The 23,797-nt window shown below is 29.6% G+C and overlaps 1 protein-coding gene across 1 annotated transcript in view; it reads left to right on the top strand.

The window, feature by feature from the left end:
- The first annotated feature begins 7,955 nt into the window (after nucleotides 1-7,955).
- Nucleotides 7,956-23,797, top strand: part of LOC142319294 (neuroligin-4, X-linked-like) — an 894,612-nt gene continuing 878,770 nt past the window's right edge. Inside the window, exon 1 of the mRNA XM_075356400.1 lies at nucleotides 7,956-8,411. Within this exon, the coding sequence (XP_075212515.1) occupies nucleotides 8,000-8,411 (412 nt within the window). The 5' untranslated portion in view covers nucleotides 7,956-7,999. The remainder of the gene's footprint in view (nucleotides 8,412-23,797) is intronic.

Raw genomic sequence — 23,797 nt, 5'->3', positions numbered from 1 at the left:
AAAAAAGAATGTATAAATGGAATTATTTTTATTTAATTTATAGTGAAATTATTCATATAATATAACCAAACTTAACCTACGCAAGCTAGTCAAGGTTACTAATCATAGGTTAAGTTCGGTTAGATTATATTTATAATTTATAATTATAAGCATCCAATTGCAATATGATTAAGGTTAATTTATTTGTAAATTAATCCATGTATTCATTCTGTTTTGTATTTAATTTTATATTTCATTTTAGCGTTTCAGTGGGGATATCTAAAAACTAACTATAGAGGTAGATCGCTTACTACATTAATAACAATGGTAGTTTTAAAAAAGTTTTAATTTCAGAAATTTTCACAAAATGTTAAAAATTGTAGAAATAATGAAGAATTTTCCCTTTTATTATTGTATACACAAATAAATTGTTTAGAAATAAAAAATTTCTTCATTTGTGTACTGCAGTTTCCCTAGTAATTTTGCTACAGCAATACTTCATTTTGATAAAAATAAATATTAATTAAAATCGCTCGTACAAGTCGACAAAGGTCATAATCGTGTAGGACCCCGCAGCACTGTTTTGTTTGATTATTGATAGAAATAGAGTTATAACACAACAGTACAGTCCGGGAATAATCCTTGTCAAAGGGAGAATTGTAAATCAGTTCTAAAAAAGAAATGTCGTCTGTTAGGTTACTGTATTTTGTCGAACCTCTAATTATTTTCTGATTAAGGAAATGACACAATGGAAAATATTAATTTACATTACTGTATTCATAAATGAAACAAATTTAAATTTAATTAAAGTAGCGTTAGATTTACGTTTATAATTCGAAATATTTAAGAAATTTTCTTCTGATAACACACCTGTCAAAAACATTTATTTCGTATTTATTATTAGAAGTATATTTCCTTTTTTGTATGGAATTTTAATTAGAGAACCACTAGCCTCTACTTTGTATTCGATTTTCCTGATGTCAGTTAATGAAGACCAGCGTAAGTTTAGTATTCTACAAGCAAGTTCGGTCGCTTCACAAGAGGTATCAGTAATCATTTTTTTTTTGTCTATGAACTTAATAATTGCGTTAAACGCAAGACGTTGCGCTTGACTACAAATAGGTTTTCCGCGTTCACTGGACATCTTCATACGACTACTTTTAAGTAACAACTGTTGAAATTTCCAATTCAGATAACGAAGAATATTTGTTTTTATTAGAAATAACGCGTTTACAAATTACGTAATGCTTACATATAACACTACACGCCTATGTTAAACTTTTAGCCCATAATTTTATGATTCGCGCATCTATGTTCGTTAAAATATCATTACTAAATCAAAAAAATTGATGTAAGAAATTTGTACTTTTATACTGGTATATTTTTTCTTTAATATGATATATTTTCATCATGCATATGTCTTGAAGTACATTGACTAAGAAAACTGTTGCTCTTATTACACAATAACAGGAAAACATATAAAATTCATTATTTATACCAAAATAACCTTAATTAAGCAGAAGAAAAATTGATGTTTTTTATTATTAAACATGAAATTAACGTTACATCAATTAATTCATTAATATTTTTTTTTTGTTGTCGTTAGTCATTAGACTGGTTGAATGCAGCTTTCCAAGATTCCCCATCTAGTGCCAGTCGTTTCATTTCGATACACCCCCTACATCCTACAATTCTAACAATTTGTTTCACATATTCAAAACGTTGCCTGTCTGCACAACTTTTCCCATCTACCTGTCCTTCAATATCAAATCGACTATTTCAGGATCCCTTAATATGTGGCTCATAAGTACGTCTTCTTTTATTTTTCCAAATGCTTCTTTCTTCATCAATTTACCGTAACGCCTCTTCATTTTTCACTTTATTCACATATCTGATTTTTTAACATTCTCCTACAGCACCACATTTCAAAAACTTATAATCTTTTCTTCTCAGGTACTCCGATCTATCATATTTAAGAAATATGATAGTAAAAAAGTAGCAGCTTTTTTTAGATTTTGTGGGAAGGGACAATTTTGGGTCAGATTTTTAAAAAATGGTAAAACAAGCATGCACGGTTGTACTGAGCTTAATATAAAGTGAGATTTTGCAGAATTTTGAGAAAATTGATCCACAAAACCACCCCAGCTCCCTGAAGATATTGACCCAAAACGTTTAGTAACAAATTTTCCCCATATACAAAACCTCATCAAAATTTATTTATCCTATGATAAGTTGTTAAAGACGTTAACACATATACATAGGAACGTACTTACGAACATTACTCCTCATTTTTGTTTTTTGGGGTCCCTGGATCATAAAACGTCAAGGAATGCAAAAACTCCATACTCCAGTTTTTTGACTAATTACCATACTTGTTTTGCAGCATAGCTGTAGAACTGTGATGTCAGGAAAATAAAAATTTAGTAGGTTAAAAAGTGGAAAATGTTAATCTTTTTTAGAATCTTCTTTTTTTAGTTTTTTCTTTCTTTTTTTAGTTAATCTTTTTTAGTATCTTTATAATTTATCTTCTTTAATAATTTGTTTTTATTATTCTCTGAAAAAATAATTTTTTAAATAAGAATATCTATATAATGTAAAAATAAAATAAATTATATAGTACTTATGTAAATAGATATTTGTTTATTTTATTATTTTTTTTGTAACATATTGTAACATACATTTGTAACATATTGTACACAGTTACATACAGATAATACATTCATAATTGTTCTGTGTGTGTTACAGCAATATCTCAGAAATAACTTGACCAATTAAGCTGAGTTATTTGCTGTAGCTTCTGCTATCCAGTTTTAAATATGTAGGATACAAATGGAATATTCAGGTTTAGGTTTAGGTCTACATTTTACACTGAGGTTTAGTAATTATATTTTAGTAACGGTTCGACCATATGGGCTGGAATTCTAAGCATAGGTTCTACTATCTTTATTTCATTAAAAATTTAATCAAATTTGAATGAATATAAATGTTGATATTTATGCGCGATTATTTTGTATAAAATAATAGGCGCTCTTGACTATTTTTGTACTGGCAAGTTATAAAGCTAGATCCATCCACCCTTGGAAATCAGCATTCGGTTGAATATAAGCAATCTAATCTGGGTATTCCGAATAGTTAGGAACAAGCGCAAGCCTGCAAAAATTATTTTAACGGTGAACCCTTCGTATTTTATTCAAAAATTCTTACATCTCTTTTACTAGCTATTTCTTATAAAATTTTGTAGGCAATTGGTGAGAGAAATAATCCTCTGTAGTTATTAACATCTTGCGTATCACCTTTCTTGTAGGGTGAATATATTAGAGCCACTTTCCAATGTCTTTTTGGATCTTTTCTGTTTTCATCTTGGGCGATGATAACGCCCAAGCGTTTTTCGCCCACAATCAACCAAAAAAAAAAATTATTATTAAATTTTGCTATATGGTAGCGAGACATGGGTACTCAATAGAACACAAGCAGATCATAGAAGTTGCAGAAGTGAGGTTTTTGAGAGCAGTTAAGGATTGTCCCGACTTGATCACGTTAGAAATGTAGAAATTCGAAATGAGCTAATATTCATGACAGGATATCAATATACCAGGATATGACAGGATATCAACAATCTTGTTCAACGTATGGAAAGTAGTGGAATTCCCAAACAGGTCATAGATTATAAGTCATTAGACAGATGAAGTGTGGGTCGAACAAACACGGGAGGAGAATTAACAATGCCGGAATCAGGGCTAAGGCCTAAACCGTGAAAAGCAGAAGAAGAACTTAGTGAGAACATTTTCAGTCAAATACTAGAAAAGAAAGACGTTAAAAACTTTATTGTTTGGTGACAAGTAAACTTAACGTATTTGCACCTAAATAAGAATGAATAAGTAAAACCTTGGGTTCTACGAGAATGAGTGTTGTTAACTCTACAAGAGTTAACTATTGCAAATGAAAGTGCATTCTTTTGCGGAAGATGATAATTGTAGATGAGGTGGTTGACAGAATTTTTACTATTTTAAGGGATATTCCTTATTTACGAGAAGGAATAATCCATTTTTGTGTTTTAAAAACATTTATATTGATAATGAACATAATTAAGATTTAATTTATATCGGAAAATTTGAATATTATAATTCCACTAATGACCATTGAGTACGTGACTGGGGGATGCCAGGTATTAGCCAGGAAAGGATTTTCTGCTATAACAATGAAACCAGAATGCTCCATTAAAAGTTCATCCTGAACCTAGTGCTCCTTAACAAGATCGTTCAGTATTATTGATATAATCTACGTTTTTTGTGATTGACATCGATCACTGTAAGATATTTTATGATCATAAAGTTCTCTCAGATAAGGCAGTACAGCACAATCGCTGTGATATTATTATTGTGCTCATGAAGCAGAAAATTACCTGTATTACTGACGTTGCCATAAATCTAGTTTCAAATTTTAAGAGAATATATCCTGAGAAGATATCTGAACAACAGTGTTCAGGAAGTGAGATCAGAGACATCTGCGGTAAGAGTAAGGTAAAATTAGTGCCAATAATTGTCGGCGCACTAGGTGAAATATCAAATACTCTGTATGGCTCAATGAAAATCCTAGGTGTTCCACCTAATCTCTTCCTCACCATACTACAATAATTTTGGATACGTTAGATATATTGATAAGGAAGTCCATCCCTTCTGACCTGAACTGCTGTAAAACTAAAGTCAGCAGCTCTTGGCGTCTAGAAGTGCAACTCTGTGATATTTGATACTGCCCTTTTCGGCGTTAGTAGTCGTCCACAACAAAACAAGAGTTAAGATCTCATTCCTGATTGAACTGGTTGGAGCCGTTTTCTTGTATTTGAGCTGTGTAAAAAAATATATATTATGAAATATTCGTTTACTTTAGAAAATAAAATACAATATTAAAGGGGAATATAGTAAATTAAATAATTTAGTTAAAATTTAGATATTGTATATAAATTTCGTGTAATCTATTCTCGTACATTTCGTGTAAATAAATATTTGTTTCATTCATAATAAATCAAATTGTTAATATTGTTTGTTAATTTATACGATTAAATACGAGTTATTTCAGGCAACAGGAAAAACTATAATCGAATTACATATTTTTGTAAAATTTACATTTATTATGACATTAATTTCATTTCCTTATTAAATTTTACTTCCAATTTGAATGTTTCAGTTTTGCTTTTCCCGAAGCTGACGGTGTAAGTTTTTCTAATGGTTAGAAATTACTTGCTGAATTCCAAGGGGGAAAATATAGCAAGAAGTTACACTCATAATCTATTATTTTGCATTGCCTTTTTAACTGTTGTATCACCCTTAACGATTAACAACTTAAATTAAAAAAATAATTAAATTCAACATTAATTAAATGGACTGGAAAAAACCGTTGGGATTAGATTTATTATTTTTTACACAGAATGAGAGACAATTACAATCCACGCAGTAATTTTTGAGCTCTGTGAGGAATGTGTGATGTTACCCATTTCAATCTATGGGAGATCAAACAGCCCGGTTATACGAATCACTTAAAAACGTTTGAACTACTATACGTCGTCATATTACTGTATTTCTGTGTAAACATTTTTCTTTGTCATATTAATGTATTTAATTCATTTCTTACAGTTTTTCACATAAAAACTATGTTTAATAACAATGAAAACATAAAACTTCTAAACTTTAAATAGTTTATATTTATACATTAATTATTACCCTTGAAAAATGTAAACCTAAATCGTTTTGTTTGGAATATTTAAACCTTTGGCGGGGGAAAATCTCTAAGCGTTCTTTATTTTCTCTGTGGATCCTCTTAACTGACAGTACGGAAACGCCGGAATAATGTGTTGCCTTTTCTCTAGCTTTTTTTAACAGAATATTATGTTTCTATTCTCGATCCATGACACTTAATTGCGACGCAATAATTTTACGTTCTTCAGAATCAGTTACATTGTTATTTTTTCTAGGTAAGCATTTTAAAATAAGATTCAAAATTTATTAAAGTATAAAACAAAAATAATACGTAATGTATGAAACAAAGTACGGTACTTTTTCGTTTTATGCCACCCAATAATTCTTGCTCAGATCAACTCAAAAACACTCATATTATTATTATAATAATTAAAAATTATGTTAATAATTTTTAGGTGAGAAAAAAGGTAAAAAAATTTGTTCCTATTTTTAAAAAACGTTTTTTTGTCAAAGTTATTTTTTTTATTTTATTTTTTTAAATTTTAAGAATGTAAAGTTATAATTTTACATCTTTGACCGTATATTATAACAATCGGGGGGCTCCGCTCCCCAAACCCTCCTGAACAATAATTATATTTCCCTCATTTTGTACATAAAAATAATTTTAAGATCAAAAACATTGAAAAAAGATTTTTTTTTAAGTTGAAAAAAAAAATGTTTTTCTCGCCAAATCAAGTTGTGAACATGTTACGAACTCGTTCAATATAACCATTATATTTATTTATTTTATTAATATAATTTAACCAAACTTAACTTACACTCACTAACCTTGACTAATTACCTCAGTAATGTTTTGAGTGTTTAAATAATAAATTAAGTAATCATTGCAATTATTTATTATTTAAATAATCAAAATTTACTATTAATTAGTCAGGGTTATCGAGCGAAACGAGCGTAGATAACATTTTTTTTTTTTTACTTTTTTCTCGCCTAAAAGTTGTTTTTTTTCAATACAATAATTATTTTTTAGTGATTTTGAGTTGATGTGGGCAAGAATTTTTGGGTGGTATAAAACTAAAAAATACCCAAAGTACATATTAACACATATGAATTAAAAAAACAATATATATATCTAAAATAGAGAAATTTTAGTAATTTTTTTAGTACTATTCCCAACTCTTCGTCGGATGACAATATTGAAGAACTGGTGCGGGTTTATTATTTTTCTACATATCATTCTGCTTTCGGATAATTTATTGTAAAAATATAGTCATGTTATACAATTCAAGTTGTTTTTTTTTTTAAATATATTTACTAAAAAGGTAACTTAAAATTTGTTCAAAACTCTATGCTGACTCGTACTCAATCTTTTAATAAAATTTGCTAAACCTTTCTCTGACTAAAAATCTATATTTTTTTTAACATATTATAGATTTAATCAGGTAACATTATAGATCTAATCAGGTGATTTGTTTAGTTTCTGACAAGCGAGTAGTGTGTATAGGTTTGATTTCGAGTATAAAGGTCGAGAATTGTAATAATTTAATTTAATCGTCATTACACAGATAGAAATAATGATTAAGCCATTTAGAAAAAAATTATGTGCTTTTAAAAATTGTAATTTATTTTTATCATGCATTCTCATTATAATTAAATTAAAACATTTTCACAAAAGAATAATTTTTGTTTCTAAAACTAAACTATCAAAATCATTTTGTGTATTTTAAAGCTTTTGTTTTTATTTGAGTAGTAAAAAGATTATAATAAGCAATTCACATTTATATTATAAAATATGTTAATGTTTGTTATAATACAAAACATATACAAACATATTTGGAATTGGAATTATTTGAATAAATATTAATTTATTGCTTCCGTTTTAGAACTTTACGAGAAAAATTTGTTTTATGAAGGAATTAATTTTAAATTTCACCGACGTTTTTTGTTAAATTGTTTTTTTTTTGTAACGCTTTTTAAATTCTTATATATTTAGGTTCTGTATATTAATTAAAGCAGATTTCTCCCTAAAGTTTTTCTGAATATGTGATAAACTACGTGATCTGTATAACAGTAGAACATAGAAGCACATTACTTCGGTGTAAAAAGTAAATGTTTAATTCCAAACAAAAAAACGTAGTTTTAAGCAACCGTGTTCAGTATGTTTTCATCTCTTGTAACAGGAAATTACGTGGTGCACTGAAATGAAATGTACTTGAAATTTACTATTTCTGGGGAGATATTTAATGATGTTAATGTGCATTGTTTTTTTTTTTTTGTTTCAGGTGGGAGCAGTAGCGGGGGGAGCGCGGCGCCGAGATGGCCCGGCGATGCTGACGCCCCTACTGCTCCTCGCTGCGGCTGCTCTGCCGCTCTGCCTAGAGGCCTCGCTGTTTGCCCATAAGTACAGCACAAGGGTGGTGCGGACTAAATACGGTCCGTTGCGTGGCATCATCCTACAGCAGCCGGCGGTCGAGGCCTTCTTAGGGGTACCGTACGCAACACCACCGACCGGATCGCTGAGATACATGCCTCCCGTCACACCGTCCATGTGGCGGACACCGCGGCTGGCTGACGCGTTCTCCGCAGTCTGTCCACAGCGAGGCCCCGACATAGCTAACCGCAGTGAGGCCTTGCTGCGTCTCCCCCGCGGACGCCTTGCCCACCTAGAGCGTCTGCTTCCCTTATTACTCAACCAGAGTGAGGATTGTCTTTACCTTAACATCTACGTACCTCGTTCAGGTGAGTCTACTTTTTCTATTCGTCTTAATTTAGGTTTTTTAAATAACGTTTATATGTAAATTATCCAACGATTCATAAAGGAGAGAATTGAATTTTTTTTTAATTTGTCTTAGAAAGATGTGTATGCGATATTCATTGGGCCACATCTTTACACCTCCCTTCAGTCATTTAAGCGATCAAAAAGAAGTTTTACATTGGTTCTTTTTTAAAGTTACCTGTAATGGGGGGTAGTAAAATTACAAATGTTACTCTTGCTTAAATTTTTTTGTCAATTACCGTATTGTTTGATTCATATGTTTAAAAACAATTAAGATTTTTATTCCCTCTTAAACAGTGGAAATGTTTTCATTCATTGGTTCTCGAGAAATTTAGAAATGGTTTTCATTTACTAAAAAAATTGTTGCGTGTCTGGAAGTTGAAGAAAAAGTATCTTAAAACAGTAAAATTTACGAAACCCAACTCAATTATCACATTTGTGCAAGTTGTTTTAAACTTTGTTTATTAATATTTTTATAAATCTTATCAAAACTAATATATATATATATGTGACTGTAAGAAACTCTTAATTTTCTATTTATTGTTTATCCTTCAGGTTCACAATATTATTATGAAAACTAGACCTGTATTATTATTCAAAGCTGATTTTAATAGTTTCATCATTTCCATTATACAGAATTAATATGCTATTCCAATTAGTGTTAATGATTTTAAATATTTCCATGTTAAAAAAGTATTTTTTTGTTATTTTATCTCTCATTCTACTATTTGCCTGGGATAAATTTACACAGTTTTACAAAAATGAGCCAAATAAAGGAATTAGGATATAATTTACAAAAACATTATGAACGATTATCAAGGTAATTTTTCGCCGTATGTTATGCTGTCGTAGTCAGACACGGTGAATTATGGGTATGAACATAAAAACGAAAAAATAATAAATTTTTTAGTTTTTTTTTATGTCTTCCTGCGATATATTAATGTCGATTAGGTACTGTAATTCGTTATAACAAAGCTACGCTGCAGTATTCATAATTGAATCATGTGTTAAGCTAGAGTATGTAACTAATTCTAATCCCACGTGCATCAGATGTGTTCCCTTAATGGATTAGAGCCAAGAATTATAACCACAGAAAGGTTACATATATCTCTTGCAGCTGATTAATACATTTAAGGTAACTTTATATTTGTAGTTTACAGGTCAAAATGAACTATTCTTGTGTTTCAGTAACCTAATTTAAATATTACACTAATTAAAACTATTCAGGTATTCGTAACTCCATCTCTCAGAAAAGTATGCATTTAGATGGGTACTTTGAAAAGATAGTATATAATAACGTTAAGTATAAACTAATAAAAAATTTATTTTAATTTTATCACATTTTTTAATTATGCATTCAATAATAGTACATTTGATTTGTGTTGTCTTTATTTGTTAAGTCTAAAAGTTTTGTTAACGTTAGAGTGTTTGTTAATGAAAAATCTATTTCAAACCTCCTTTCTCCCCATGTAAGGGAAAATGTATTAATATATATACACTATTTTTATTGAAATAAAAATTAGCTGCTATTCAGCACTGTTCAAAATATAAAATTTATTGATACATTAAAAATTTATAAAATTAAATCAAATACAGTTGTATTGATGTGAAACTAGATGAAATATAAATTAAATAACTCTTTCTCAATGTAATGAAAATAAATTTCTTAACTATCGCCCGATTCACGTTACCTTCTACATTACAGCCAACACGAAACATTGTACATTAATACCAGTGACAGACAGTGAAATTGAAAACAAGTTTTGAAAGGATGCTCTGCGAATAAATATATACAAGTAATATGATTTAATATAGAATAATTACTATTTGGAGCTCTTTAATATAGGTCATTTACTATTCAGTGTTCTCCCGACTGCATTTAAATATTTTCGTTGAAGGACAAATTTTTTTATCGATGTAAAACCTGGTGAGAACCTAATCATTGGACAGCTGTAAATGCCCCTGTTATTTCTAAAAAAAAAAAAAAAATAAATAAACAAATTAAAATTGTATGAAAGTTGATTAGGCATTATTACTTTATGTAATTAAATACTGCATAAGAATGTTAAATCCTTTATTTCCATACTCTATTTTCTTTTTTGTTTTTAGTTCGATTTATTCTCATTTTTTCAGATTTATTGTTAATTTTTATATTTAAAAATATAAAAATTAAAATTAAAATTCACGATTCGAAAACTTATGGATGTTACGTATATCCATACGTACGTATGGATATAACGTACGCCAAACGTGTATAACGTATTAACGCACGCCAAACGAGGAAACTGTAAAGATTTCAATTTATTTAATTGGCTTATGCCAATCTAAACTTACAGATTTCTCAAGCGATTGAGTTCCTCGAGAGACTTTTTTCTACGACTCAGTGCTACTTAGGCCTGGCCCTTGGCAAAGATCTGAGTGCTCAGATCTACAATAGCGCTATCTAAGGTAGTCTCTTGTAGTTTTTATACACCGTTAACCCAGTACAATATTAGTGGCGGAATACGATTTTCCACTTTGCCCTGTCGCCCTAAAGCATAAGATTCGACAGTAGTGGGCTCAATCCAATGTCGGCAGACATTGGTTTGTCTAATCGTATTGTCATCAGACTCTACAAAGACGGTTTGTGGGAGCAATCCGGGCTCAAGCTGGTCTCGACGTAACGCAGGCCACTCGATTTTTCTGAGTATATCATCTGTTAGTTTTTGTTCTGCTTTGGTTACATCGTGATTTTGTTTTATAGTAGCAAATAACCCGTTTGAATTTTAGAAATTGGAAGATTGGTTGCGAAGATATAACAACATTTCCGAATAACCGTGATGTGTTAGATCGAAATGTTCCTGATGTATGCAAAAATTAGCCTTCAACCTACTAACAAATACCCCGTTTGAATTTTGAAAATCGGATGATTGTTAGCAGAAATATTGTAATAGCAGATATTATAAGAGCACCCCATTGCACCTACCAAAACAGCGCCTCAGGGGCACCCCTTTGTTACCAACTGATGGTGATGATTAATCTAGCCTTGCTCGAGATGCTTACAGCACTTCAATAATTTTAGATAAATCTTCGTATAAAGAAGTATAATTCGTTCGAACTAATGAATCGTTCGAAAAGTATAAATCGTTCGAACGAATGAATTGTTTGTGCTGCATAACGCAGCACGTGGTCCCCTCTACGCCAGTAGCAGCTAAAATATAAATGGTTGCACATACATCAAACAAAGCAAACTACGCACCATCCTTTTTACATCCTTGTACTTCGTACAAGGAAGTATTGTAATCGCGAAATATTTCGGTTTTCAGATTTCAACAGAAATATCCTTTTTGACCATCCCTGAATCCATTTTCATAGTTTCGGCTTGACGTCTGTACGAACGTGTGTACGTATGTATGTCACATAACTCAAAAATGATTAGCTGTAGAATGTTGAAATTTTGGATTTAGCACTGCTGTAACATCTACTTGTGCACTTCCTATTTCGATTACAAACGACTGAACCAAAAGTGTTAAAAAAAGCCCGAAATCTAAAAAAATTGGTTTTTGACTTTTTGTTAACTGCAATAGTAAGTCCTCATTGAAAGATTCCATCGATATATCATACGTGGTACTTATTTTCAATGGTTTTAGAGTTATAGGCAAATAAAATTTTAATTAATGAAATATTTTGATCTTATAAGGGGAAGGCACATTGATTTAAATGAGACTTCATCTGCTTTTTTTTAACTCTTTTTTTAAATTAAATATATTGATTTATTAATAATTAGTAGTTGCTGTTTGTAAAAAAAAAAATATGTTAAATAATAGTTCAGTAATAACAAAAAAAAATAAAAAAATGTAATAAGAAATATATGTAATTTAATCTGGTGTCCATATTAGATCTTTTACAGAGGGTGAAATGAACATCGGAAGAAAGATTTTGTATCTTTAAAAATTACTTACTACTCCAATAATACTTCAAAATTAATTATATTATCTAAACAGTGAAATGTGAAATATTATATTTAAAAATTTTAAATTGATAGTCTTCTTTAATTTAAAATAACTAATATCAATAATTTTTATTAAAAATTACATACATTATTACAAACTAATTTATTTTAAAATATACATATTATTGGTGTAATTTAATAATGTCATACAACTAGTTTTGGTGGTAAAATAAATAAAAGGATAGTTAAAAAAATGACAAATGTTTATTGGGATCTGGATCCAATATCAACTGATTTACATGGCAGCATTTTAATGGGTATTGTAAATTGAACAATATTTTAAACTCCAGAATTTTAAACTGCTAGTTAAATTCTGTTCATTGTTGCTAGTTTTCAGTTTTATTACAACGTAAACTGTAAAGTTATTGGATTATGTTAAACTGTGAATAAAATTTCAGTTTTATGCGATATTAAAATATAAATTTTATGCAGATTACATTTATATGTTTGTCAAAATAATTCCTTTATTTACCTGAGAATATTTTCTATTTCATTTTGATTCTGTTAACTTTGTAAATGGGATACTCTGATAAACAGAAGGCTTATCACAGTCTGCTTGAAAATAAAGTTATTTTTGAATTATTTTACTTTAATCATTAAAATGTCGTTCAATGAACTGGTTAACAATATTTTAATATCTTTTTACAACTTGAATAATAATTATAATTTGTACTATTTTCATTATATGGTGTACTTATTAAATAGATTATATCTTACTTTTCTACTTTAGTAATAAATTTTATAATTTAATTTTTTGTTAATTTTATAAAACATTATATTTGTACATTAAAGTTAACAAACCTTATTCAAAATAAAAAGAGGTCATCAACAACCATATTGTAAAAATATTTCCATACGCGCGCGCGCGCACACACACATACATATAACATCATCATACATATGATTCATACATATATATCATCATCATACATATATATCATCATCTGAAATTCTGGTCTGCAGTAGGTTCCTTATCCCACCACTGTCTTCATCCACTTCTGTCCCAAGCATGCTCCTCCATCCCCATATAGTTTCCAATCTTCATTCTTCTATTAACTTTCTTCTTTCTCTCTTCATTTTCTTTTCTACTGACCTCAGTACTTCCATACAAGGTACTCCATTTATAACGTTTCAATAAATTCTTCCTGTGAATTCTGCAAACCCTGTGAATCTTATTTTTCTTCCTTCTTCGTCTATTATATTCTTTATCATATCTTCAATATAAATTATGAACAGTGTCGGTGAGAGGTAGCATCGTCGCCTAAAATCACATCCTAGAGCTCTCAATAAGTCATAATCTTATTACTTTTATTACTGCTGTTTGCCTCCTGTGTAATTCTTTAATTAACATTCTGTCTTTCCATTCTTTTTTTTAAGAATCTCCATCATCCTCTTTAATTTGACTATATCAAATGCCATCTCTAAATTTATGAAATAAGACTCATCCCTCTTCCTATCTCTAAATATCATTGTCCAACCAATATCATTGTCCAATTTGTAGTACAATGGCATCTCCGGTTTTTTCCTTTCCTGAATCCAAACTATTCCTCTCCTGCATTTTCCTCCATTATCCTTACCAACCTCTGGTATAGCACTGTTAAACATATTTTAGAGGCATGAACTTATAACTTGTTGCTCTACTCTGAGAGTTTCTGGTACTAGGTTCCTTTGGAATTGGTATAATTGTAGTTTTTACAAAGTCTTCAGGCTATTCTCTGATATGGTATATCACATTTCTAAGTCCAACTTTTTCTTCCAATTCTTCCTCCTTTAAGCATCTATCTGTAGTATAATTATATAGTATTATTATTGCTATATTATAATATTATTATAATACTACAGTATTGTTATTGCATAAAAATTGCAAAAAAATTGAAAAAAATATAATACTATATCTATCTATACTATCTCTATAATACTATATCTATTAAACATTTTTAAATATCATAAATGAACCTCCCAACTGAACCCATTTTCATTTCACCCTGTTTTTCCCGCTTTACTTAACTCTGTTTCAATACATTCACTTTATTTATCTTCATTTCCCTACTGAGATTACCTAACTTTCTAATCTGCAACAAACTCCTGACTTTCCTATGTGCAATTAGTCCTTTTATTTTCTTTTGTTGCTTCTCCTGGAGATCGGATTGAGAAGCCATTTTAACACCTGAACATTTAACAGAAGAATTTAGCATCATACCTTAATGTAAGGCATTATTATCAGGATATTTAATGCAGTGGTTTTCCATTACCTACCGTATTCTAATACCTTTGACTTTTTGAAGAAGTTTTTCCGCTTTTGGGGGTTTTGGGTATCCATTTCCGGAACAATGAGCACCCTGTACCTACCCCTGACCTGTGAGCAGGATGTCAGGACTTGTAGCAGTGGAACTCCAAATCCCAGGAGTAAATCAGCCCTTCACTTGCTAGTCATTTGTTTATGTTAACAATTGTTAATATACATAATCGCTGCCTCCTCTTTGGTACATATGGTACCATATGTACCATAGTGAGGCGAATTTTCCTTTCACTGAATCTTGGACCTTAAGACATTTTCTAACTTAAATGTACTTTTAGAGAATTACACAAACACATACATATGTATATATGTATGTTTACATATATGTATAAATGTTTATAGATACTGCATCCTTATGAATTGTTTCCGACAATAAAATGGCCATCAAGAAAGTGAAACTTTGAATGAGATTTTTTTTAAACTGAAATGATTTTATTATAAATACTCTTTTAAAAATTGCAATCTATATTCAAAATAATGCCTTAAAAAGAAAATGTTACTACTTGCTATATGAGCTGTTAAAATTGTGTACAAAAATTATATTAAATTATTATCTTTTGCATTTAAAATTTATAACTAGATTAAAATGTTCTTTCAGTTACACCATACAAAGCGGAATCAGATAAGTGTAAATGTTATCTTTGCTAAAATTTTCTAAAATCTGGTCTGTTTGGTTAGTTCGTAGAATACTAAAGTAAAATCTATATATAGTATAAATTTATATATTTAGTACAGTGTGTTATGGTAAAATCTATATATTAGTTTTAGTATGGTTAAAAGTTAGTCCTATTAAATAAAACACCAATCTTATTTTAATTTCAAAAACATTTAAAAATACAATTTTTTTTAGAATCTTACAGAATGAATTTTATTTCTGAATTATTTGAGGAATTATTTACGCATTTTCTTTATTATTCAAACCCACAAAATTAAGTTTTACAAATTTTTAATATTCTATTTTTTTTTTTTTTTTTTAGCTGTTGAATTGAATCTAGTAACATTTACCAACATAGATGTGCTAAGAACGACATATTTTTTCTTTCCCTTAGTCTATTTTTTTATTTTTGTTATATGCTGGGGGAAAGATTTCTAGAAAATATCTGTTTTTCGTTACTTCATACTATGTTTTTCTTTTGTGCGATAGTTATGCTTACAACATAGAACGTTATATTGTATCTCTTCTGTAGCCTAGTTTTGAACTGTTTTAATCAGAATGAAATGATGAAATTTATTCATTTAAAGAAGATTAAGATTAATCTCATTAGTGTTGCTTTATAAAAATAAATAAAAATTATTAACTTAATATTTCGTTTAATTTAATCAGTTGGTTGGAGAAGATTTATTTTTCTACTAATGTATTCATTAAATATAGCTAATAAGTAGAGTACACTCAAATCACAAAACGTGAATATTTCTAATGAATACAAAGTGTTAGTTGACTAAGCCTGTAATGCTTTGCAAAGCCTAACACGGAGGAGGGGACTGACTATACTCGCAGAGCTATGCATATTCGTTTGTGAAGAAAGCCTTTTAAATGTAAATTTTCCTCCGTGTGGCGATCCAAATTGCTTTAAGGTAGGGTTCGAGAGGATACAACATAAGTGACGTGGAACGAGGTGGTCTCTGATGTGAGACGCTCCCTACTTTTGACAAATTAATTCCCATTTGCGCGTTTCAGTGGGGCAGCTTCAAATTTGAGTCCATTAGTGGAAAGACGGAAACGCCGAGATAAACCACACGGACCTTCCTAATGTGCTCTCTTGATGTAGGTTTATTTTTTTCTCACAAAAAAAAAAAGTTTAATTTACTTCATTTCTACGAAATATAATGTAATATAACTTTACCTGTTATAAATGCACAAAGTTAATTCAGAATACGTATATTTATAGTTGTATATTAAAATAAAAAAATTAACATAAAACACACACACACAAATTTTTTTATCTATTGTTTCATACTCAGTTAATACTTTTAAGTTTTTAGCCGAGTTTAATTAAAAAAAATTAATTTTAATTAATTATTTTTCCAGCAACTGTTGTCAGTTAAAAAATGTATCCGACCGTAATAGTCCATGTGTTTACTATTGTTTTTCTGAAGCGAAATGAAAAATGTAATTTTAATTACGTTACTTTGTGAATGTCTTTGTTTATCACAATTTCTTTGCAGCATTTAAATGCATAATTAATTTTTTATGACTATATAAATAGATATAAATATATACTCGATAAGTACAGCTTATATTTATGACGTTGATATACAAGGTGTCCCATATAAAACGCAACCCAACCTTATATTGGTAGGTATTGAAATAATAAAAAGGCATGTGTAAATGTAAATGTAATTTTTATTATTACCATCCATTACCTTACATTTAGAGTAAATGTTGGAAGTGGCCGCCATCTTCTTGAATACAAGCTTCAATTCTTTTTACAGCGTTTCTTGCAACTTTTTTCAAAGTTTGTGGCTGGATATTTAATACAGCTTGTTCAATATTGACTTTCAATTGTTAAAGTGTTCGTAGTTTGTTGCTGTAGGCTTTTTCTTTGAGGTAACCCCCATAGAAAAAAATCCGCTGCAGTCAAATCTGGAGATCTTGGTGGCCACAAGCCTCGATCGGTAACAAGATTATCAAATAATTCCTCGACGAAATCAGAAGTTGAACCTGCGTAGTGCGATGTCGCACCGTCATGTTGTAGCCAGCAGTGTCTGTCTTCCTCTTCCAAGAGTGCGATGAATTGAAATAAAATATCCTGATATCGTTCTACATTAATGGTGTACTCGAAAAAAATAAGACCGATTATTTTCTTCCGCGATATCGCGCACCACACGCCCAAATTCTGCGGGTGTAATTGTTTTTCGTGATAAACGTGGGGATTTTCAGCACTCCAAATTCTACTATTTGGCTGTTTGCGAAGCCATCCAAATGAAACCGTGCTTCATCTCTGTAAAATAACGAATCCATAACATTAATTTCATCACGCAGAAATCGACGGAACCATTGATAATATTGTAGCCGTTTTTCTTTGTCGAGCTCACGAAGTTGATGAACTGTTTGAATGCGATAAGGTCGTAATTGTAATTGTTTGGTCGGCCGATGAACAGTTGATTTAGACAAATTAATTTCAGCAGACAAACGTCTGATCGATTTATTTAGTGAGGCGAGTAATCGGTCTTTGATTTCAGTGACTGTATCTGTATTCAACACTGACGCAGATCTTTTGTGTTCCTTGTTATTAATAGAACCAGTCTCTCTAAATTTTTCTACTAACCTGCAAAATTGTTAGGAGCTGGTTTATCTGGGTACTTTTGGCGAAACAAATCTGCACTGCAACCGCTGATTTCGTACTGAAGTACGACTCAACAATGAAAACACCATCTTGTCTCTAGCAATACACTCAACGTTATGATTGCATTGTTGTTACTATCGATAGTGTTCTACTGCGTCGCCGCGATGTTCAGATGTTGGACGAGTCCATTTCAGTAACGAGTAAGGGAGTAAGCTTGACTTTTGAAATTTCATGGATGAGTGATTGATGGGTTGCGTTTTATATGGGACACTGTATAATCTGTTTTGTTCAAATAAATATTCGATTTTTTTAGTTACTTTTTGACTCCAAGAGAAATAGAAAATTATGTATCTAAACTCAGTCCTGAAACACAACTGGTTTTAATTCTATTAAGAATAGCATCTTTGAGAGAACTTGAGAAGAATGCCATTTTACTAATAACCTTTTTACTTAAATATAAGAGTTAGCATATTTTTTATTTGAACAAAAAATAACGTACGTTTTGATTAAACTGAAGCCTTGTATAAATCCTACTGACTCCAGTTGATCCAAACCAGTTAGTTTTGAATCCTACAATGTCCAAATTATTTGAAAATTTATACTCAGCTACACTTAAAACAACTTTGATAAAAGAAAATGTTCCTAAAATATTAGTTTAAATTTAGAGATGAACAGAATAACAGGTGAACAGATTTCAGTTAGTTATGCTTTAGAGTATAAAAACAAATGTGTTTAGTTGTATTTCTAAACATAGCTTCGAATCTTTGTTATTACATTTTATTAATTCATTTTTTCAAAGATTTTTTTCAAATTAAGCTTTCATAACATATGATCGTCAATGCAGCATATAAATTTCGCAGTCGTCCAAAGCAGAATTTTAAGTAAATTCTTATTGGAATTACTACTGATCTATCGACAAACAAATCAGCTATTACTAGCAGTTTTGTCATCGGTTCTTCTTTCTTTGTAAACCCGAAGTCTGTAACAATTCTCAGAAAAATCGCGCATGTAAAGATAATGCAAAATTTGTGAGTTACTGGAATATGAAAGCTTCCTATGAGATTAAAACACAACACGTGTCATTTACGAGAAGAAAGAGAGGCATGAACAAGCTTAAACGAATTGATATCTCGATTTGATAAAGTTAAATAGTAAAGAATAGATTGAGTAGAGTTTAAACTGAAGAAAGTACATGAAAATAACCGTGAACGGTTAAAAAATAAATTAAGGGAATTTATTGGCTTCTGGATAAGCTTCAATAAATGTCTTAAGGAAAACGTGTTTTTATACACACGAATAATGAAATGAGATTTATTTAATCGTATTGAAATAAACTATGGGATTTAGGGTTATTTTTAATTTTGTTATATTATTATTTCAATTGAAAAATTTTCAACACAAACTATCCTCAGTTTGTCACAGTTGAAATCCCTCGCTGGGATACAAGAACATCAGGAATTAAAAAAAGAATCAAATCTTGTATTTTGAATATCAAGAAATCCATATTAACTGATTATAAATTTTTATAAAAGATTCAATATTTTAGGCTTATAGAACCCTTTCAATAATTTTTTTTTCTTATTAGAAAAAAATTATTATACGATAGATTCTTGTAGAATGTTTATTAGGTACATACAAGTAAAGAATAATACAAAATTGTTTGCCTGTTTTTCGTCTGTTTTCCTTCAGTAAAAAAAAAACGGTTTTTAAAAGTTTTTATTAGCTAGATTTACATTAATTTTCTCAGAATTAAATTTTCTTTAAGTTTTATTACTAAATCTTTCGCATTTATTAGTCATTTAACAAAGCTATCTTATTACTACAAACGTAAAATAAACATGTTTTTCGTAACCGAATTTTGTGTTATACGTTGGATATCTTAAAAACTACTAAGTTACAGTTCTGACACCTATTTTATCCTATTTCCCAACTTAAATTACATATGAAACCGCTAGCTTTACTCCTTAATTTGGGTCCCAACAATTACAGTAGGGCATCTTTTTATTAGAAGAGCTGAAATCAGGACGAAATCTTTCGCTAGCCATAATTCGGAAAAAAAGCGTTTCCAGATTTATGTTTATATGGATTTTTTTCATTAGTAGAATTCTTCCTTCAAGTTTCTTCGTGGGTCACCTGTATAACACCGCTATTAATAATAATGTGTTTTTTAATTAACTACTAAAGAGAATACAGGTGGGTGTTATCTTCTTCTATTCAAGTTTATTTAACACTAACGTGATTGATGTTATTTTTATGTACGGTTTGAAAATTATTTTTATTAAAAAATAATAACTTATAAAAATCAATTTTATCTAACATAATTATTCACTTAAAATAAAAAAAATTCTCATTATTTCCACATCAAATTTTAGTTTTCTTCCTAGAAAATATTGTAGAAATCTTCTGAAACTTTTTATTTATTTTTTTGTCTTCAGTCATTTAACTGGTTTGATGCAGGTCTCCAAGATTCCCTATCTAGTACTAGTCGTTTCATTTCAGTATACCCTCTACATCCTACATCCCTAACAATTTGTTTTACATATTCCAAACGTGGCCTGCCTACACAATTTTTTCCTTCTACCTGTCCTTCCAATATTAAAGCGACTATTCCAGGATGCCTTAGTATGTGTCCTATAAGTCTGTCTCTTCTTTTAACTATATTTTTCCGAATGTTTCTTTCTTCATCTATTTGTCGCAATACCTCTTAATTTGTCACTTTATCCACCCATCTGATTTTTAACATTCTCTTATAGCACCACATTTCAAAAGCTTCTAATCTTTTCTTTTCAGATACTCCGATTGTCCAAGTTTCACTTCCATATAAAGCGACACTCCAAACATATACTTTCAAAAATATTTTCCTGACATTTAAATTAATTTTTGATGTAAACAAATTATATTTCTTACTGAAGGCTCGTTTCGCTTAAGCAAATTATAATTTTTTATTGAAATATGATTAACATGTTTGTTGTGGGCCTGTTTTAAATCTCTTTTAATTAAAAGAATTGATGTTATTTTCTCATTTTCCCTGAAAAATAATCTTTTGAATCTTCTATTGAGTTTTTGTTGCCTTTATTTATGTAATCTTAAAAATTAACGCGATCATATGCAAAATTTAAGATCATTTTCATTCGCGTGGTAAAATATTTTTATACTTAACCCTATTTTTTTATTATAAATAGGGCAAAAGTTTAACTTATTCCTGAATATATGATAATGCGCGTGCTTTTTTGTTTATTTTCATTTTCATTGCGCATTTCTTAAATACTAGTTTTTTCTTTTTTTTTACACCCAGTACTTACAAACAGTAGTTAGGATAATTGCAAATAGTTTGTAATATCAATAATCAATTGACTTCGTGTATCAATATCGTGTATCAATAGTATATTCGTGTATATATTACTGTCGTAAAGAAATTCTAATTATTATCTCGTAGAAAACATTTAACACTGAGTAAATACAGACACGTGTCACGTAATTGGTAGTAGAGAATGCAAAACTTATTAGTATAATTTCACTATATTCAGTAGAAATTATTTGGTCTGCTAACTATCAACTAGAGATTAATGAGCAATTATCAAAACCCCTGAGGGTAGCTGGTTTGTATTACAATATAACCCCATGTTTAGCTACATAGCGTAGCTCTATATCTTACTACTTATTAAAGTTCAACTGCATTTGATACAGAGCTATTCAATACTGGGTTCAGTGTTATTTCAGTGGATTTTTCTCATCCTGTAAGATTTTAACGAGAAAAATATGTTAAATTTATTAAGGGATTAGAAGCTATTCAAGAGTCCCTTCCACTAAAAAAAAACTTTGCATCGAGTATTGTCAAAGTTTTCATATGTAAACCTATAAAAACTGTTATATGAAAACTGAAATAATAATCTTAACTTAAAATACTACAGATTCAATTAAATTAAAACACTCTTCACGGAAAAATATATAAAATTTCTTGTCGGTTCTATGTTTTTTGTGATATTAAATTCCCGTCGTAAGAAATATCAATTTCAAAAAGGTTTTTTTCTAAGATTGTAATAGAACAACTGTTTAATCTTTAAACAATTATTACGTGTTTCCAAGTCTTATTAGCTTTATTTAATTTCATTATTTTTATAATTTTTTTTACAAAAAAAAACCTTCCTTATTGTTCGTTAACCTATTTTTAAATATTTTGGAGCCAATTTTCTTTATTTTACATAAAGAGAAAGTTGATTATTAAAAAATAATTTTAATAATATGATTGCTTAAATTTTTTGTCTTTAAACCCCCTTTTCCATGTATTTTATGAACTTGAAGGAATTGTATTTTAGGAATGGGAAAGAATTAACAATTAAGATTTATGATCAGATAATCTTTCTTAAAACAACTTATTAAAAGACTGTACAACGGCACGTGATTTAAATATATTGTTTAATTTATTACGGGCAGTTTTCAAAATTAAAAAAAAATGAAAGTAAATTATCGTGTTAAATAGAATTATCAACATGTTTAAAATAAGCCCTTTCATTCTCTAACTAACTCACAGTACTTATAATAGTTAAATAGATAAAAATTACGTGAAAAAAGTTAATAGTACACATTATAAAATAATTTTCATCTACAGATTGGAAATTTATTTTTATTTTAAGTTAGCTAGAAAAACTTGGTTGTTAGAAATGATAGATATGTTGAAAGATTTGCCTTAATTTTTTGGGTTAATTCAAATTTAATATTCTAACGTTCTTTATCTATGAATTTTATTTTCAATAGCGTGTAAAAAATTCTTCCTTTTTTTCGAAACTCTAAGAATAAATAAAGAAACGAAATTTACTTAATACTTAACCACCTATTTATTATTTTATCAATATTTATACGCAATGGTAGACTGTGAAATCGAAAACAAACAAGTTTAATTATATTTATATAGATTTAACTAGATGTATCCGAATTACAGAGTATGCAACCTTGATTTTGTTGATAGAATTTGCGCACTCCGCTGACCCCGAGTGCTATGCAATTGTAAGGTCTACTAAGGCAAACATAGACTTCACAGAAGCGCCTGTTCTCAGAAAGGTTTCAGACCAGTATCACTTTTACATTAAGCGTGGCTCCAATCTAAATCTGTTACCCATGATAGAGAGTGGCTGCTGTTATATTATCGGAAGGCAATGGAAGACCAACCAATAATTCTCATAGTGTTAATATTACGTTATAAATTTCTTCTGCTATGTATTCTGGAGTCAAATTCTCTTCGTAGTCGGATCTCCGACGAAACCAACATGAAAAGTTTTGGCAGAAGTTACTGGAAAAGAGTTTGCAAGATACTAATATAAGTCATTAAATTTCGTTAATAGGAATATAAAAAGAATTCTGCAACCGAGTAAGTTAAAATATTTAAAAAAGAGATGAAAATACGATAAGTGAAGTGAAATAAGAAAAAAAAAGTGAGGTTAACGTTGATGAAAAAGCGATCGTGTTACAATGTAATATGCAGGGAAAAACAGAGTTGAAATCACTTTAAAGAAAGAATTAGCAAAATTTGTGTAAAGAATGACTTTTTATGGATGACAATATAATTGCTGTCAAGATAGGAATAAACCCAAAGGATTTGTTTTTAATACAAGTGCATATGAAAACTAGTCAATATGAAGATGATGCAGTTAAAGTAATGTATGAACAAATAAAGAAAATTATAGAAAAGAAAGATTAAGATTATTTTCGTGGAACAATGTAGGATTGGATTACTACGGCTGTGAGAGGACAGAAGAACAAGTAGCGGAAAAGTGT

This window comes from Lycorma delicatula, chromosome 2 (assembly GCF_047948215.1).
Source record: "Lycorma delicatula isolate Av1 chromosome 2, ASM4794821v1, whole genome shotgun sequence".
Classification (NCBI taxonomy): Eukaryota; Metazoa; Arthropoda; class Insecta; order Hemiptera; family Fulgoridae; genus Lycorma; species Lycorma delicatula.
This window is presented reverse-complemented; position numbering and strand designations above follow the sequence as displayed.